General features: G+C 36.9%; 1 protein-coding gene across 1 annotated transcript in view; it reads left to right on the forward strand.

The window, feature by feature from the left end:
* The window catches only part of MEGF9 (multiple EGF like domains 9), an 83,195-nt gene that overhangs the window by 36,016 nt on the left and 27,769 nt on the right, over positions 1–19,410 (forward strand). The window contains exon 2 of the mRNA XM_027616244.2: positions 5,312–5,513. Coding sequence (XP_027472045.1) covers positions 5,312–5,513 — 202 coding nt within the window. The remainder of the gene's footprint in view (positions 1–5,311; positions 5,514–19,410) is intronic.

Below are 19,410 nucleotides of genomic sequence, written 5' to 3' on the forward strand. Positions count from 1 at the left end.
TAAAACCTCATTGCTTTAAAAAAAATTGTTTTTGTTTTTTTAAAATTTACATCCAATAAAATTTACTCATATGGTATTCAGTTCTATTAATGTTTTAAATTTTGGTTATGAGATTAAGTGCTGAGCCTTGATACATTTTAAATACATGTCTTCTAGCTTTTGCTACTTTGACATTGAACAGAAGATATATATATATATATATACAATATATATATATATACAATATACATATATATATACAATATAACATAAGTAAATATTATAGTACATTTTGTATGTCTTCTGAATATGGGGAAGAATGAAAAGTTTTGGAATAGCCTAGAGCAGTTTTTAAAAAATGTTCTTAATAGATAATTTTTTTATTCTTTCAATATCTGAAGATATTGGAAGCAAGAGTGAAATCATTGTCGAGGGAATGAAAAGGAGTTGGAAATTGAGTTTTGCAAAGGTGTTTCCACAATTTTGCAAGAGGCTATATAGGTAGGATTTCAGGCTATATTCCTGAATCAGATTCCTGTGAGTGCTCTGTGTTAGTTATATTTACAAGTATTTTCCCAGTCTCCATGCATAAATGCAATACTTGTTTTGTAATCAATTTAGTTCAGCAACAGTGTTCTTATCAATTAACATTTTTTTTGTTCTATGACATTTGCATCATGAATTGACTGGGGACAAAATTTTTTTCATTTCCTTATTCAGGTCTTTCATTTACCTCTTTTACAGATCTTTTTTATCTTCAAAAGGCTAACACACTATTGTACCAAATTGCTTGAGTTTCCAGACATCAGAGTTAATTACAACACTCAGAAAGGACTTCAAAAAGAGACAGAGAGACAGAGGACACATTAATTGGGACATAGTATCACAATTAATATTTTTCTAAAAACTACCATCAAAGTAGCTGCAGATACCAAAACACAATTAAAATTCTCTAGAAGATATGATGGACTTTTTACTGCGCAGTGACATGAGGTTGTTAAAAGCTGGATGCAGAAAGAAGACTCCCAGGTGTATGAGAAAAGATCTTTAGTATGTGCAGGGAGACAATCTCTTACCAGTATAAGTGTTTGTGCACAAAGCGAGTGGGGAGCTTATGGGACTTCTAAACAAAGTTACTCTATATTTATTTTTTATTGCTGAGATTGTTCATCTCCTGGCCCCTTGGTAAGGATTGTTTGAAAAAGTTCAGTATTTGATTTAAATGCGATGATTATTTTGGATAGTTTTACTATAAAATCATCACGTACGTTCAAGTTCTCAGAGAAAAATGCCAAGTTATTGTCTCTTCTCTGGGCCTTTATATTTCTATTTTCAAATAGTCTGGCACCAGATTTTAGTTTCTTATTCTTCCTTAGGGTTCAATTCATTGCTCTTCATAGTATTTCTTTGCTCTTCAGAAGTCAAACAAAAATAAAAAATATTGCTAAAGATTGCTGTCTCTTTGCTAACATTTATGTTACTTTTCTCTAATTATTTCTCTATAGAGCTTTCCCAAGAATCACAGGGCATTGAAAGAAAATCCACAGCTCAAATGATGGAGAATTTACTTCGTATGTACTCTTAGGCAGCCACATGAGATTTTTGGCATTTCATTCAGACTTGTCCGTGATTAGTTTTTTGTGTCCTCTTCGTATTGTTTCATTCCCATTAACTTCCATACTAGTGACTTACCATCAGTCGTGTCCCTGACTCCTTTGTGCTGCTTTGCTAAGATTCTACCTCATTAAAAAGTCAGCACTTTGTCTCTTTTCTTGGCTATAGATCCTTCCTACTCCTTCTATCAACTGAAATTCCTTTCTTCTTCTTCATATTGCCAGCCTGCTAGTAAATTGCATTGTTTCTGCATTAACTCCTGTTTGGTTCTATATGAATGTCAAGAACTGTGAAGGCTCTGAGTTTTTACTCTATTTGCAAGCTAACAAATTATCCTAACACAATTTATTGGATATTCATAGTGCTTTACATTTATTACTGTTGTTCATACTATTCATTTAAGTTGGGTCATTTCATTTGAAGTCAGTCACTGGGATAGGGCCTCAGATTCCGAGCTCCAAACAGAAAAGATGCATGTGTTCCCTGGCATTTTGTATGCTTTGCTTTAACTTCCTTTCCTTTGGTTAATTTGGAGAGGAATGTTAATGTGATAGTACATTTTGTCTTCATAAATCAACCCCCTTCTTAGCACGAGGGTTGCTGCTCTTGCTGAAATATTTGCCATATATTCCACTACTACTAGCATGATTAATACAAGGGGCATATAATCAATAAATGCTCTTTTCATCCTCCCTAAAACCACATCCTTAACCCTTCTGTTTTCATTATTGTATTTGTAGGCACCCATATTGGTAATATATGAAGCCCAAAATACATATTATACCTCTTATTTTCTTCCTAGATAACCTACAACTTGGATTTCTGAATGTCGGGACACTAATTCTATTTCCTAAACATTGTCAAAAACTGCCATGGTAATAAACCCAATCCCAGGCTTTCTTGTCCACAGAGTATAACAAAGCTGTGGCTATGAATCTGACATCTGAATTGTTGTTGTGTTATTTTATCTGGTGTCTCTTTCTTCCAGCTCTACTTCTCACAGTACTCCAAACTACCTCCAGCTTCAGTGTTTGGGTTGAGGGTAATTGGTACTGTATTATGCCCTGTTTACAGACAAGAAAATGAAGGCACAATGAGGGTAGTTAAATTCTCTAAAGTCATAAAGTTAGTAATGAGAGAGCTGGATTTCAACCCATAGCCGTCTGCCTGTATAGTCTGTATTCATAACTGGTTCGCTTTCCTGCCTCTTCAACTTACTGGCATATGAGAGTTATAGGTAATAGATGTTGTTACAGATTCATACGAGGGGTAATAGAATTAGAGTTTGTGGAGGAGTAAGTTTCAGCTGATTCTTGAAATAGGGAATAGGTTTGAATACGTGGAGAGTAGAGAGCATTTCAAGGAGGACAAAATGAGCAAAGGTTCAAAGATGAGACTAAAAAGAATATGTTCAGAGGATATGGAAGAGATTGACTTGGCTCTAGAGAAGTAATAAATAGCTAATGAACTTGATTTGTACTGAAGTTTATCCGTTAGAACTTTATTGGAAAAAAACAGTTTTTCCTCAAAGTTTTTAGGTTATTTTATTTTTTTAAAAGATTTTATTTATTTATTTGACACACAGAGACAGCTAGCGAGGGAACACAAGCAGGGGGAGTGGGAGAAGGAGAAGCAGGTTCCTGGCTGAGCAGGGAGCCCGATGCGGGGCTTGATCCCAGGGTCCTGGGATCATGACCTGAGCCGAAGGCAGACGCTTAACGACTGAGCCACCCAGGCGCCACTAATTAAGTTATTAAAAAAAAAAATACTTATCTCATTGATTGGGAATACTGATTCAGGTTTCAGATGGAAGTACATTTGTAAGGAAATAATAGAATAAAATTCTGCCTTAGAATTTTTTCTTAATCTGTTCATTTTCTTGAGCTAGTTCTGTCCACACCAGCATAATTTGGTTAGTTTAACTTGTGATGAAATTGGTCCAGCAGGAGGAATTGGATGTATGTTGAAATTCTGCCAGATTTGGAAGAAAAATATTACTTTAAGCATTCTGGTCATTTTTGGTGGAGTGTAGGTCTTACCATGAAGTTGTCATTGGCAACTTTTCAGACCACTAAACATGGCTTCCTTATTTACAAAAACCACACACACACACACACACACACACACACACACACACACACACCCCAAACACTACAAATAATGTGAAAACAAGTAACTCTGTCAAAGAGATGTCATGCTTACATAGCCTAGTAAAAATAAGTTGACTGAGATGGGAAGCTGATACCTTTCCTAAGTTTGGTGAATGAAGAAATCTTGAATTCTTCTCTGAGATTTGTAACTAATTTACCACACATGCTTGAATTATGCATAAAATAAATCACTCACCAATATATGTATATTCATTCATTTGATCTATTTACAAATTAGAATAGCTGGAAAGATCAGGGAGATAAGCTGACCCCAAAGATTAGGAACTGAAGAAGTGTGGGAGGTATGGATTGGTATGGGCGCAGCCAAGTGGGAATTTCTCTATGGAATCCTTTGCTTTGACTTGTGTGAATAAGCAGCTTGTGATGACATTAGGAATTTTAATTTCCTTTTCCAGACTAGAGAAGCATATGCCTTTATAACATTCTATTTAAGACCCTGGATTTGCAGTTATTCAGTAACTTTTAAAAAATCATCAAAAATGACATTAAGATTATTTTTTCCAAGCTAAATTTTTATAAATGTAATGTCATTTCATATAGTGCCTTACCTACTCAGAAGTTTAATTTGTACTAGATTCTGGAGGGACTTGTTAAACCTAGGTTTGTAGCTATTTTGGAATTGGGGCTATTTCTAAACTGTGTACAAGGTTTTACTTCATCTGCAGTTGACTTTACTTGTTTTTTAAATGCTCACAAGGTCCTGTGTTGGTATTGTGTCAAACCATTGTTGAAAATACTTTCTTGATAAAATGAGTGTAAACAATAGCAAAAACCAAATTCGAGCTGACCTTTAAATACATCTGCATTTAAAGGCTAAAGCCAAGGACTTCTAAATATTTTCATCCAAAGAACTCTTTGAAATGTAGCTAAAGGAAAGTTTATTTTCTAAATCTTAAAACTTAGGAAAGGGATTCAAACTGTGATTGGTTTTAGCCCACTCATCAGGATGACTGTGGCCACTTTCTCATCTAGGATTTATTGTTCATCTTTCCTTACCTTAAAGTTTCAACTCTCCATGAATTCGTTCCTGGGAAGAACGTATTAGCTTATCATTCCAGCTCCAGCACAATTTTGGCTGACCTGTATAAGTGACCACAGTAAACCATTTGAGTCTTAGGCTTTTGCTGCTGTACAATGAGACTCTTCATTATTTAACATGTTGCCATTTCCAGCATGTGCTCTCAGTGCCATGTGGGTAAGCCTAGGCCTTTGAGGTCTCTAGTCCAGCAAAACTGAGTAGTATACAGGGTCCCCCCTCCCATATTAGAGTGTAGGGCAGGAGGGCTAGAAGATAAGGAGTACTGGCAAGGACACTGAGAATGTTAGCTTTATAATTATGAGTGATGTATAGTTTTACATACTTGACTGCCTATATTTCCTGTCTTAAATAAATGGGTCAGCAGGTGAATTTGAACCAGAATTCATTCTTTTTCCCGTCCTTACAAAATTGCTATGAACATTTATTAGGAAAAATAAAATAACATTCATTTTATTAAGAAAGCATTAAATCTTAGTTACTAATGTCTCTTCCCTTCTTTCGTTTATAGATGATGCATGTAACTGCTCTGTGGTGGGAAGCCTGGACGTGAATCGCTGCAACCAGACCACAGGGCAGTGTGAGTGTTGGCCACCTTATCAAGGGCTCCGCTGTGACACCTGCAGGGACAGCTTTTACCTGAATCACACTTCTGGGCTCTGTCTGCCGTGTGACTGTAGTCCACATGGAGCCCTCAGCGTGCTCTGCAGCAGGTAAGCAGCAGTGGGTGGAGGTGATGCTATTTTATCAAGAAAAAGAAAAGGCTCTTGCTCTCAAGGACCAGAGTGTTTTAAATAAAGGGGGAAGAGGGGGCATAGATTTATAAAATATTTCATATACTTTTATTTTCTCACTTTGTATATTTAATATCAAAATTAAAAAGCATCTAATTTACTGATCTAGTTCTTCAAAAGGACCTGGGTCACCAATTTTGCTTTGTGATAATTTCTCGGAAAAAAATTATTGAGAAAGCAGTCTCCTTTCTGGAAGTGATAACTTCCTGGCATTTCCAGTGGAAACGTTCTTATTATGTTTATTCACATTTTCAGGAAACTTACTCTTTGCTTTATTTTTTCTCTTATCCAAATGCCAGAACTGTTTCTTTGCACATCTAAGGCTTAAAGTTGATAATATCCTAATTTCTCTAACTAGTGGGGAAAAGACTGGTTTCACCAGCACATTTTGGGGGACCAAAACTTGACTAAGTAGGAATTATCTGGAAATGACCTTTAAAATATTATGTTATTTGGAGGCAACTTAATGTAGTAGAACAGTGTCCCACCATCTGAGGATATGCCTTCTATTACATTGAAAGTAATTATTCTTTGACCTTGTATGAGGCACCTAGCTTTTTGTGAAACCCAAGTCAAAAAGCTGAAGAGACAGTGTTATGTAATGAAAAGAACATAAGCTTTACAATCAGCCTAACCTGGGTATAGATCCAAGATCTGTTTCCACTTAGGAGCTTTGTGCTTTCAGCAAGTTACTTCATTTTTCTGAGCCTCAGTTTCTTCTCAAAGTTGTTGTGAAGGTTAAATAGATAGATACGCGTAAAATGCCTAGCCACATCACACAATACATTCTGGGTTGTTTTAATTTCAAAGGAATACTGTTGGCTTAAATGAGGGAATAGTTTTAAAGAACTCTTAGCTCCTTGGTAGAAGTTTCTTTAAACTCAGCCGTAAGTTATCTTGGATGCTTTATAAATCATACTGTACACATGATATGCAATATTGTATCATATTATACCTCTATTAAAAATATGGATGTGAACTGGATTAACAAGTTTATAATTTCGGGCATCTAGGTGGCTCAATCGGTTAAGTATCTGCCTTGGCTCAGGTCATGATCCCCGGGTCCTGGGATGGAGTCCTGCATCGGGCTCCCTGCTCAGTGGGGAGTCTGCTTCTCCCTCTCCCTCTGCCCTTCCCCGCTGCTCATGCTCTCTCCCTCTCTAGCTCTTGCTCTCTCTCAAATAAATAAAATCTTAAAAAAGAAAGAGAAGTTTATAATTTCAAGTGCAACAATAATCAATGCTTATGATGGTTGGTATTTTAAAATAGTTATTTGTTTTAATCTTTGAAACTCTTTTTATGTGGGTTTTTAAATCACAGGGATACTAAGTGGTGGAGAAAGAATTCTCAGTTAGGATTCCAAGCCCAGTGTCCCTATCACCATGTCATGCAGCTTCTATAAGGAGAAAACTGATAATCATTCTATTATTTGAGGTTGAGAATATAGTAGTTACTTATCATTGCTCCCTTTGCTCCCTAAAAACATGCCCGCACAAGTCATCCTTAGGAGGTTCAACTTTCTTACCATTTTAAAAGATGAGATTTGGATAAGTTTGTTCATTCTAATATCCAATGGCATGACTACTACTTCCTTTAGAATGAGATTCTGCAAAAAAATTATTCCCTGAGCACTTTGGAGAGATAAAACAGTGTTTACTTCTAGGCCAAACTGCTTTGTTAGAGGAGAAAGAAATAAGGGGAGCATTGAGAGAGAGTTTTAAAAGCTGGAGAGGAGGGAAAACAGTAATTCTAAAATTCATGTAGTATCTTACTGTTTCCATTGATCTTTTACAAATTATTTCTTTTTTAAAAAAGATTTATTTATTTAATTTAGAGACACACACAGAGAGAGGTGGCATGTGAGTGGGGGGAGCGGCAGAGGGAAAGAATCTTTAAGCAGACTCTCTGCTGAGTGCAGAGCCCGAGAAGGGGCTCCATCGATCCCAAGACCCATGAGATTGTGACTGAGCTGAAACCAATAGTCGGATCTTTAAGCTACTGAGCCACCCAGGTGGCCCTATAAATTATTTCTGATTCTCCCCCCCACCCCCCCGCCGGACAGTTAGTGCCATTAAGTGACATGGGCTAAACACTGTTCTGAAAATAGGTCGTAACTAGAGAGTAGTGGAAAAGTGTATTGGACTAGTAACTCAGAGATCCAGGGTGGGGGTCTGTAAACTACAGTCATGAACCAAATCCAGTCCGCTGCCTGCTTTTGTAAATAAAGTGTCCTGGGACACAGGTGCACTCACTTGTTTATGTATCATCTGTGACTGCTTTTGCGCTGCTGTGGCAGAGCTGACTCGTTGCAACAGAGACTGTGTGGCCTGCAAACCTAAAATATTTACTGTCTGTCTCTTTAAGAAAAAGTTTGCCAACCCCTGGTTTAGGGTTCCAATCCTGGTAGATATTGCCAGGTAACCACGTAGCTTTGGGAAAGTCACTTTACTTTTTTTAAGCATTTATCTTTTAATCTGTGAAGTGGTGATAATAATCCATGTCCTGTTTCTCTCCTGTATAAAGTTGTTTTGTCTTAAAGATCAAACAAGAAAATGCATTTGTAAATTTTTACAATCTACACTTTCTAGATATACAGTAAAAATAATACTAGAAACCATTTTTTGAGCATGTACTGTATGCTAGGTCACTTATGTTCAGTATCTCATTTAATTTTCAAAAAACTCCCTTGAGGAGAGCACTGTTATTTTCCCACTTTGAATATGAGAATTTTGATGTTTAGGGGGTATAGTTAACTTGTGTAAGCTTACACACTAAAGCTACCATTCAATCCAGTTGAACAAATGTAATAAGCAAGTGCTTATTCCGTGAAACAGAATGACTTCATAATTACACAGTTGTTTTTCCTAGTAGAAAGGCTCTTGGTATTTAACACCCAAATATCCTAGAATGTTCTTATCTCTCAATTCAGTGTGTTTTGGCTGATGGTTCTTTAAGAAAAATTTGTATTTATATCCCGGAAACTCAATAATGCCATATACAACGTTTTAAACAAAGTAACACGTGGGAAGTCTTGTGTTAAATTCCAGATAAAATCGGTATAATGTCAGAATCCCATGTAAACAATCTGTAAATTGTACCACATGTCAACAAAGAGGATGTGCAGCATGTTACTGCATATAAGGCCCCTGGCAACAACCATGGAAATTGCTTTGGATCAGGAAGGGATGTTGTAAGCATTTTACATCCTAACATGGGACTTTGGTACTTATTTATAGGTGCTTTACTGTGTTTTAGTTACAGTCTAGAAAGGTGGTTAGTAGTTTTGGGTTGATATGTAATGAATTATAATTATTTTCACTTGAAATATTGGAAAATAGGTTCTTTGTTGGCATTTCATGTAGAATATACTGGATCCAATCATCCAGTAATGGATGATTGATGTTAAGCAGGAGGGAGAAGATACCTGTATTATGATGATGATGATGATGATGATGATGATTACTATTACTTGATCTATATGGACTGTTTTCTCTGCATACCTGACGGGTTCTATTATCCTTAGTAGGTCTTTTTTTTGATAAGTAACATGTAATTTTATAATATCTGCATATAGTCAAAGTATGTTGATTTCTCACATCCTTTACCATCATCTTCTAATTGACATCTGGAAGGACCTTGCTTCCCCTGCAGCCCTTAAAAGTGATATCTGTTTTCTCTCTCTCTTGTTCCTCTTATCTCTGGACCTGGAGCTGGAATAGATAATCTTCCTTGTTCCTGATTGCCACTTGTAGAGTTCTCTCCTTTCTCCCTTTCTAAAAACGTTGCCTCCGAAGCTCATAGCAGCAGAGCATGCTGTTCTACCTCCGTGTTGCTGTTCCCCTACCAGGCACTACCCCTGATTTCTTATACACAGCTCACTGTTGTCTCTCCACCATGACATCTGTCAAAATCCTGGATGATTTCATATCTGTAGATGATCTCAATGGTTTGGCCTTTCAGTTTCTTGACCTCTCTTCCAATAAACCTTCCTCCTTGCTCCCGCCAAGCTTTGTTTTATTTGCCCTATTTCTTGATTGTCTGTGGCCCCAAAGATAGGTATATTAATTTTTTTGAGATAAATGCATAATCCTTTTCTATGGGTTGCTGCAGAGTAATATTTAATTTAAAAAATTTTAACAGTGTTATTTCAGAATGTCAGGCAATTTGTCAGAACAAACAGCACATCACTGAAATCCTTTAAAAACCTGGACTCAAAGGAAGTCTTTAGAAGGAAGGTTCGGGAGCTTTAAATCCAGCTGTAAACACTGCATTTCTCGCTACCAGAAAGGAAGTTAAATTGACACAAGACCAGAACAGAAATGGGAAGTTGCAGGACTATGTACTTTGGCAAGAACATATGGGTGAACTATGAGGAAACACCTCTGTGTTCTGCTCTGCTATAAATTATATATGAGTTAAGGAAAAAGGAAATTGTAGGCAAGCAGTGTATGTGTAGTAGAAAGGAAGTGAAATCTGAAATTAGTGACTTTGATTCTATTCTTAGTTTAGCCACTTACTAACTGTATGACCTTCATTAAGATATCTGACCTCTCTAAGCCTCAGTGTTTTCACATGTAAAATAATATATGTGGCATGAAGGATTTTTGTGAGACTTAAATTGTGTGTGTGTATGTCCACTTACATTGTGACTGGCACATAGATTCAGCTCAATAACTTCCTAGAGGATGAATCTATTTTTTTTTTAAATATGAGGAATAGAATTGGTAACTCACCAAAGAGGAGGATTAAATCCACCTCTGTTGTGCATGAGGAAGGATTGGGGTATTTGTTTTTGTTGATAGGCTAAAGAAGAAATTGTTCATTCTAACAGGAAAAAAATTTAAATTCTTTTCCTCCATTTTCACAAACATATTAAACCTCTTAAAATTGGACAATCTATACTTTCTTTCTTTCTTTTTTAAGAGGGAGGGAGAGAGAGAGAATGAGTGGGGAGGGGCAGAGGGAGAGGAAGAGAGAGAATCTTAAATAGGCTCCACACCCAGCTCGGAGCCTGACGCAGAGCTTGATCTCACAAACTGAGATTATGACCTGAGCCAAAATCAAGAGTTGGACGCCTAACCAACTGAGCCACCCAGGTGCCCCGACAATCTATATTTAATAATAATAATAATAATAATAAAGTTAATCGAACACGTGGTAGGCACTATCCTAAACCCTTTGCATGTAGCAGTTGATTTAATCCCTATAGCAGCTGTATCAGCTAGGCACTATTATTATAATTCTCATTTGCACAGGAAAAAAAATTGGAAGTTAGGTAAATTGCCTAACTTATGAGGTAATAACCAGTAAGTAAAAGTGTTGGGATTGAAACATTTGCAACTTGGAACTAGAGTTTGGGGTATATTAGATTATATATTATATAATTACATAAATTGTATATTATAGAATTGGTGACTCACAAAGAGGAGCAAAAATTTTGGAGTAAAACAATATTGCTTTTGCTCTGTGTGGAAGCCTATAATCTATGCTAGACTAAAGGGCACAAAACTACTAGAAGCCAATACAAAACAGTTTATATATATACGCTGAATTTCTAAGTCAAATAGTTTAGAGCGGGAAAAGAATAAACTGAAGTAATAAGGAAAAAGGCTTTCCAGAGGAGGTGGGAACTGAGATGAGCCTTCTAAGTTATGACTTAGGAAGGCAGAGGGCTGAGAAGAAGACCTTATCAGGAGGAAAAAAAACATGCAAATTGAAGTGAATTTCCTAAGATTATACAACGAGATGAGAAATCTGATCTCCTAACACCTACTCAAAATTCTTTTCTGTTTCCACCTCCCTGTTCTCTTTTTAAAAATAAATAGAAGTAGAATAATGGACTCAATTCTATCCTGATTCTCTTGTACATCTAATGCCCATGGAACAAACAGCTGGCTTTTAAAAAATTCATCTCTCTGTTCTTTATGCCCCTATATTTTCAGTGGGAGTTGCCCTAGTGAGGGTAGAACTTGGCTATGGGAGCCAGACGTGGGTTGAGCAACGTCTTTATGTGCAAACACAAAGTCCTTTATGTACTGACAGATGGCCACCCCCTCATAGCACCATTGGTGTTCCAACCTTTTTAATTGGGAAGGAGTTGGTCTACGATATCTTTTCAGTTTTGCTTTTGCAATGCATTTCTAATGTTTTCCTGATTTATATTTGGACATATGTTTAATAAGTGAATGGAGAAATCAGATAACATGTTATCTCAAAAATCAGCTTGCCTAGTGAGAGCCTGAATCTTTTACTATAGCCCTTAAAATATTGTCAGGGCTGGCTTTATATGTAGGCAATTATACACTGATTTGAGATTTTTTAATGCATTCATAGTAGGTTAGTATGCAAGGTGTATCATTATAGACTGTCTCTGTAAGATAACAAAGAAGTTCTGTAGTGGCGTAATATCCTTTTACATAAAATCTGTGGTTGCTGCTGTACAGTAAGTGTATTTTGAAATATTTATTATTTTGCATTTTAATTATGGGAAGATGCCCCAGGACAGAGGGCAAAATTTTACTCATGAGGTCAACTTATAATGAAATAAATGTGAAATTGAAAGATGGCAAACTTCTGAGGCTCATGTTCACGTGGGGTTCAGAAAATCATCGCTTGTGTCATAATTGAGAGTAACAGCTGCTTGTGTAAACTCTTCTTTATTACTTTGCATATAATTCTGGGAGATCAAGAAAAAGTTATTTGATTACTAGAAACAGTTAACAATCGAGGAAAGCTGTGTCATTTTATTCACTCATTTCATTTAATAAAGGCATTGCATTTGCCAACTCTGTGTCCAAAGACATTATCCCTGTGCTCATGGCACTTACTCTCAGTGGAAAGATGGAAACGCAAACAAAACATGAGTATTCATAAAGGGCACAGGAGATTCAGGGAAGTCTTAAGAGACAAAGTTTCATTTAAATTGAGACCTGAAAGATGAGTAGAAATTTATATGAAATAGCAAATCATCTTTAGTAGAGTGCAAGTGGCTCACTATTTCTCAAAGGTAGGAACACTTGTTAATGATGGAGAGGAAGGGTTGAAGGACAGTGGGAAATGATGAGATGAGGCTTTTGTCTCTCTGTTTACTGTTGTGTCTCCAACACCTACAACAGTGCCTGGCATGAAGTAGATTCAGTAAATACTTGATGAATGGATACAATGAATGGATGAAGGATAAACAGGGCCTGACCATAAGGGGCCTAATTTTATCCATTGAAGGGATGAAAAAAATTTTATCCGTTGAAGAATACTGAAAAAGGAGTGATATTGGATTTGCTTTTAAGAAAAATCACTCTGTCAGAAGTCTGGTGGATAAAGAGAGTGAGCTCAGGGAAGGAGACCACTGAAACTGGACACTGGCATTGGCATTGGCAATGATGCAAGAGACAGGGGAACCAATATAAGGTATTTGGAGAATAAAATGTACAGGGCTAGGTGGTTGTTGGTATGTATGGAGTAAGGGGGAGAGAGAGAGAGATGACTGCCATGCTTCCTTCTGGCTTGGGCACATGAGTGAGGAGATATTCCATTAACTAGATAAAGAATACAGGCAGATAAGCAAGCTGGAAGGACATGATGATGTTAGGGTTCAAACATGTTCATTTTGAAGTGATTGTAAGATATTCAGATAGAGATGTCTGATAGATAGTTGCGTATACATTGTGTACCAAACTCAAGAAATCTTCTAGCATATTTTTTTGCTATTCCTTAGGAAAATAGGACAGAACCTTACAGTTTTAATTTTATTTAAAAATAATTTTATTCTATACCCCAGTTATCATTCTTGCAATGGTACCAATATCTAGTTTAAATTATTTTTTTTTAAATTCACTTTTATGTTTTTTCCTTGAAGTTATACTTTTAAAAAGTAGTTGTCTTAGTCAAAAGCAGGTAATTGATCTCAGCCTTTATCCTATCATGATTAATTTGCTTCGGTAAATGCTCGTGATTTACCGAGCCAATGTGCCAATGATTTATGTGTTAGAAGTGCCAATGATTTATGTGTTAGAAGATATTTTAAGCACATTACACCAAGTATCATGTTAAGTTCATGGTAAAAGAAATTAGACTAAAATTTGAATGTTAATAAATGGCCAGAGAGGGGCTCATTCAGAAAAAGGCATCAAGTGCATTGAATTTAAGTGTAAATAATGTATGTCTGTTACAGTTTAGATGGCCTGTGTGTTTTTCAGTACATTTCTGTTTTAAATCCTCCATTCAATACAGGGCATGCTCTGCCTTCCTGGTCTTCTAATTATTAACTAGATAACGGCTGTAGTCAAATGAATGAAAAAAAAAAAAACAACACATCTTTCTTCCAGCTATTGGTGACCTTTGAGAACATGAACATAACATGTCACAGTGAGTTGACACAGTTGCTCTTGATCAAACATAGTACTTTCCATAGCCCATGTTGTAGACTCTTCTTATTTATTTTATTAAGCCACTTTTGGGCCAGCTTGAGATTTTTAAAAGAAATATTTTAAACTTAAAATTTTGTTACTGATAATGTTAAAAGGTCATTTATTTTGCTTCTGCTGAGAGACTCCCCCAAATATGTAGATGTATATATGCTAATAATACAAATAATCAAGTTCATACAAATTGCAGTATTTGGTATCAGGGTGTTTATTTATTTAGCAAATTATGTGCAGTGTACTTTAATAGACCTTGTGGGGAACTGAAGATTAATAAGACAACGGGTCTTATTCCCAAGGAGCTTCCAGTCTAGTAAGGGCACTAGAAAAAGTATGTAAATAATTATAATATGAAGTAAAAATTGGCCGACATCATAAACTGTAAGGATAAACTGTCAAGGGGATTAAGAATCTGGGAGATCTCACTTATAGCTGAAAAAATCAGAGATGATTTCATTGAAGAGAAAGCTTTTGACCTTAGTTTTGAAGATAGGAAAGGATTAGGCTTCCAGAAGTGGACAAGGTGGGAAAGGGTGTTAAGAGAACAGGGAAGAGCAGGATTAATGCCTCAGAGATGTGCTTACACAGGATGTAAGGTAGAAGAGAAGTGGGGGCAGAGGGAGATAAATCTGGCAAGTCTTGCTGGGATCAGGTCACAGAGGGCCTCAAGGGCCAGACAAATGATTTGGCTTTTATTCCTAAAGCAATCTTTAAGCAGAAGAAAGATCAGCACTGTGTCCTAGCAGTAGCGGAATGGATGGATATAAGTAGGGGGAGATTAGAGGCAGAATGAAAACTAGTGAGGGCCAAAATTCGGATAATAATTAGTGAGAACAGAGAGAATATTGAGAGTGGACAATAGTGAAAATGGTGATATGCCGCATAATAGCAGGGTTCCTGTGCACAATTCTCTACCAAGGTTGTGATTTTTGCACTATCACATACACACAAATCTAAAGGTAGTTTGTATTTCTAAGTTGTATTTAAGGAATTGCTCAGTCCCAGGGTTCCTTCTCAGGCCCATACTCTCTCCCTTTGTTGCCGGCCGCGGGGACTGAATCTGCTCTCCTGTGTGCTTCAGTAGCTGCTACCACCCACCGCATTGCATGGCATTTTGATCCCCACCGCCCCCCCCGCCCCCCCGCCCCGAGCCTTGCTGCTGAGCGTCAAGCAGGGTCCCCACACCCATGTTCTTTCTTTCTTGCTAAAAATAAATCCAAGGGCCCTTTACCTTTTGAGAGTTTAAAAAATTATTAATCTTTGTAGAGAGGCCTGTGGGGGTAGTGAATATAATAGATACAGGGAAGTTGAATGGTTATATAAATGGCGGACTTTTCCACAAATAGGGCTGATAGAGGCCTACCTCTTTTATATTTTTCCAATTAAATAGTCTGACACTCATATGCCTCAGTGGCAACCCATTATCCTTTTGAGGCAACCCATTCTCCAACAGTTAATTACTCATTTTCCAGTAACTCTAGGAGTCAGTCCTCTGATGCTGAGTATCAAGGGAATGTGATTCTGAACCATTCACGGCCAATGCTGGCTCTCACCGGTGTGGCACTACCAGGTCGAACAGCCTGACAGATGATGCTTGCTCACTACTGTAATGATGCTCTCACTCGTCCAGATCCTTGAAGAGGCAGTGGCAGGTCTTTGAGGGAGGATGAACCCACTCCTCAGTGCCAAGTTTTCAAGGGTGCTCTGCATTAGGGCTCCAAAGTTCCAGATCTTAACAATCGACTCTTTTGGCTTATACGTGCAGCTGTATCCCTGTGTGCAAGTCAGCTCCAAGCATTACAGTTGAGGACATTTTGTAGAATCTTTCACCTAACAAATCCCAAATCTCCCTCCCTCCCCAGTAAAAAAGTTCTTGCTAAACTTTTTCTCAGGACAGCGGGGCCTATTCAGTCTGCACTTACACAACTAAGAGAAGCCCAAACAAGTGATTCTTCACCCAAGTTGGGAGAATCGGCTTCGGGATTATTTTCTCCCCCTGCCCAAATGGCCAAGCAATTGCAAACTTCTCTTGCTAAAGAAGAAAGAGACCACAATTTAATCTCTAGTTAAGCATCTCTTGGATAGGACATTTTACTACACTTAAAGAGTGTAAAAATCTTATAAACACATCGTGTTTTCTGTTCTAAAATTTGACTTCTTTCTCAGATGAAAATACCACACAGGTTGGCAAATAATATTAACATTATTACTACCACCATCAACCCCAGAAAGAACAGCATTAACATTTATTGAATGTTTGCTCTGTGCCAGGCCAAGTGCTTTATATGTACTACCTTGTAAGGATAAAATAACAACTGACTGAAGTGGTATTAGTTTCATTGTACAGATGAAGAAACTGAGACTTGAGTAATTTGCTCCCAAACAGACAGCTAGTAAATGGCAGAAACAGGCTCAAACCAATACCCGTCTCATTATTCTGCCTTTATTTTATCAATTGAGTGTTTATTAATTATTTAAGCGTTTATTAATTGAGTGGCTGAACCTCTGCTTATTTTCTAAATAAGCCTGGTAACCAACCTAAGTTTAGCAACCATACAGACAGATTCCTAGCATGAAAACTTATCGTTTGAGTGATCAAGATAACATCATCAGTAATAAGTCATGTGGATAGTATTATGTACTCCCTAATACAATGCAGTGAATGAGAAGGGCATGTTACCTCTAAGATAGTCTTCACTAAAATTCATAATCTCAGTCTAATTATGACAAGACATTAGACAAACCCAAATTGAGGAACATTTTACAAAATAACTAACCAGTACTCTTCAAAAGCTTCAAGGTTATAAAAGACAAGGAAAGACCAAGAAACTGTCAGATTGGAGGAAGCTAAGGAGACATGACCAGTAAACAAACGTAAGGTGATATCTTAGATTGGTTCCTGGAACAGAAAAAGGAAGTTAGTGTAAAAATCAGGGACATCTGAGAAAGTCATAGTGTAGTTAGTATTATAGAAATGTTAATTTTTCAGTTTTGATGAATATACCATGGTTATATAAGAAGTTAACATTAGGGGAAGTTGGGTGATTGGTATACAAGAACTCTCTGTACTATCTTAACACTTTTCTTTAAATCTAATATTATTTAGAAATAAAAAGTTAATAGAATTGTTATTTAGAGCAGTCAGTCAAGGGAATATGGATAGTATTACTGTCTTATGATGAAGACGTATTTGGTCCTAGTGATAATTCTTAGCCTTAGGTCCAGAAGAGGAATCAGACTAAGGAAATAAACTAACTTTGCTGGCATGAAGATCTGCCACTTTAGATGTATGACACTGTGGTTAGAATATACAATCGGGGGTGCCTGGGTGGCTCAGTCATTAAGTGTCTGCCTTCGGCTTGGGTCATGATCCCAGGGTCCTGGGATCGAGCCCTGCGTCGGGCTCCCTGCTCAGCAGGAAGCCTGCTTTTCCCTCTCCTGCTACCCCTGCTTGTGTTCCCTCTTTCGCTGTGTGTCTCTCTCTGTCAAATAAATAAAATCTTAAAAAAAAAAAGAATATACAATCAAATTCATAGCCTGTTTTAATGTTTTAAATACAGTTTTTCTATAAAGTTTTAAAAGAAGAGCTTCTAAACCTTATGTTAGTAGACTTAGGCTGAAATAGAAGGACGCTTGTTCCCACAGAGAAGGCTTTGTCTTCCCCTGTGTCCCCTGAAAGAAAATTAAATCAGCATGACTTGTTCCATCTCAGATGGTTTTTTTATAGCAAGAAATATGTTTCCTAGAGGGTAGAGAGAAATATGGGACTATTCATCTTTTTTCTCCTTGGATTTGATTTCCACTCAAAATATCTAAATTTGTCAATTCCAGAGAGAGACCTTGACTTGAAGTTTCTCTAGATTTCCTATAAACAGGATACAAGTGCTTTAGCCATGATGATTTTAACATTTGAAGTATATAGGGCTAGTTTTAAAAATTATCAATTCCATGATTATGGTTCTTTATATATTAAATGAATTCTCTGGTATGATATATTCCATGTGTTTCAACAGTTTGGGTATTTCAGGCTTGCTCCTGTGTTTATGAATTCAGTAGGTTTCCAGGTAATGTTAATAACTAATATCTCAACTAGTGTTCTTTTCTCCTGTACATTTTCTCATTTGATTCTAACAACAACCCTGTAGGTAAGGTAAGGACGAAGTAGGTAAGGATGATTTTTCACCAAATTACTAATGAGAAGTAATAATTGAAAGGTTGGAGCCCAAGCTTGGATACCTTTTTTTTTTTTTTTTTTTTTGATATCTATTAAATACCAGAGCAAGAACAGTCAACTCAAGCTCTTCTGACAACTTATCTCATGTTCTTTCTGTTACCTTAAACTCCCATGGCATTCAGTTCTGGGTTAGTATATGCTCCTATGCTCAAGGTCAGAAGTTCTTAACCTACGAGGGGGGAAACGCATGAAATGTAATGGCGGATATGTATTTTTCTATGGAGAAAGTCTATAAGATTAAATAGATTCTCAAAGAGATCTGGGATGTCATCAGATTTAAATTTTAGTCTAAATACTATACAGGAAGGACATAGACATTCTTGTCACACTGCCAAAAGCATAATGAAAAACATGGCTTGTTTTGTCAATAACAGAATCCCTTCCTTCTCTTCTGCCAATTCCTAACACCACATACACTATGACCATTTCCTTAATTAAGTTTTACTTTTGCTGATCCTGAATCGATTATTTAAAGAGTTCTATGGTTGAATACAATGTCTAGTAATAGATATTATAGATATTTGAAAGAAAAGTTTTTACAGGAAAATATATTAGTTTTTCTTAACTAAACTGTTCACCTAAAGAAGCTGCATAATCCAGGAGAGGCAGCAGGAGAAAAAAGAAGGAAATTAACATTTGATGAATATTGTTAAACCTCTATTCTTGATGCTTTACACATATAACCTCTCTGACTTCTCAGAACAACCTAACTGTCTTGCTCTTAGAGGCTGAGTTACTTAGCAATATGGCATAATTAATAAATGGCAGAGCTTAGATTTGAGCCCAGGTCTGTCTGACTCCAAGGCTGTCCCCACTGTACCCTAAAATAGAATGGGCAAGATTAGATATGGCAGTGTGAGTCTCAGTGTAAGTGTAGGTCTAGGTATGTGTGAGCATGGTTCATCAACCTAAGGAGTGGCCCATGGAGACATAAATCTAGAAATCAGATCTGGGCTACAGTGAAATTAAATACTGTATAGAAGAAGTCAACATTAAGAATTGAGAGCGTCCATAGAAAATCCTGAATCCTGAATCCTGAAAGGCAGGAATTAGCACACTATAAATATCAAAGTTGAGTCCACTTGACTTGTTGGGGCTTAAATGGCAGACATTTGACATATGGGAGATCTGAAAGCAAGCGTTGTAAACCTAGTCATTGGGG

This window comes from Zalophus californianus, chromosome 13 (assembly GCF_009762305.2).
Source record: "Zalophus californianus isolate mZalCal1 chromosome 13, mZalCal1.pri.v2, whole genome shotgun sequence".
Taxonomy (NCBI): domain Eukaryota; kingdom Metazoa; phylum Chordata; class Mammalia; order Carnivora; family Otariidae; genus Zalophus; species Zalophus californianus.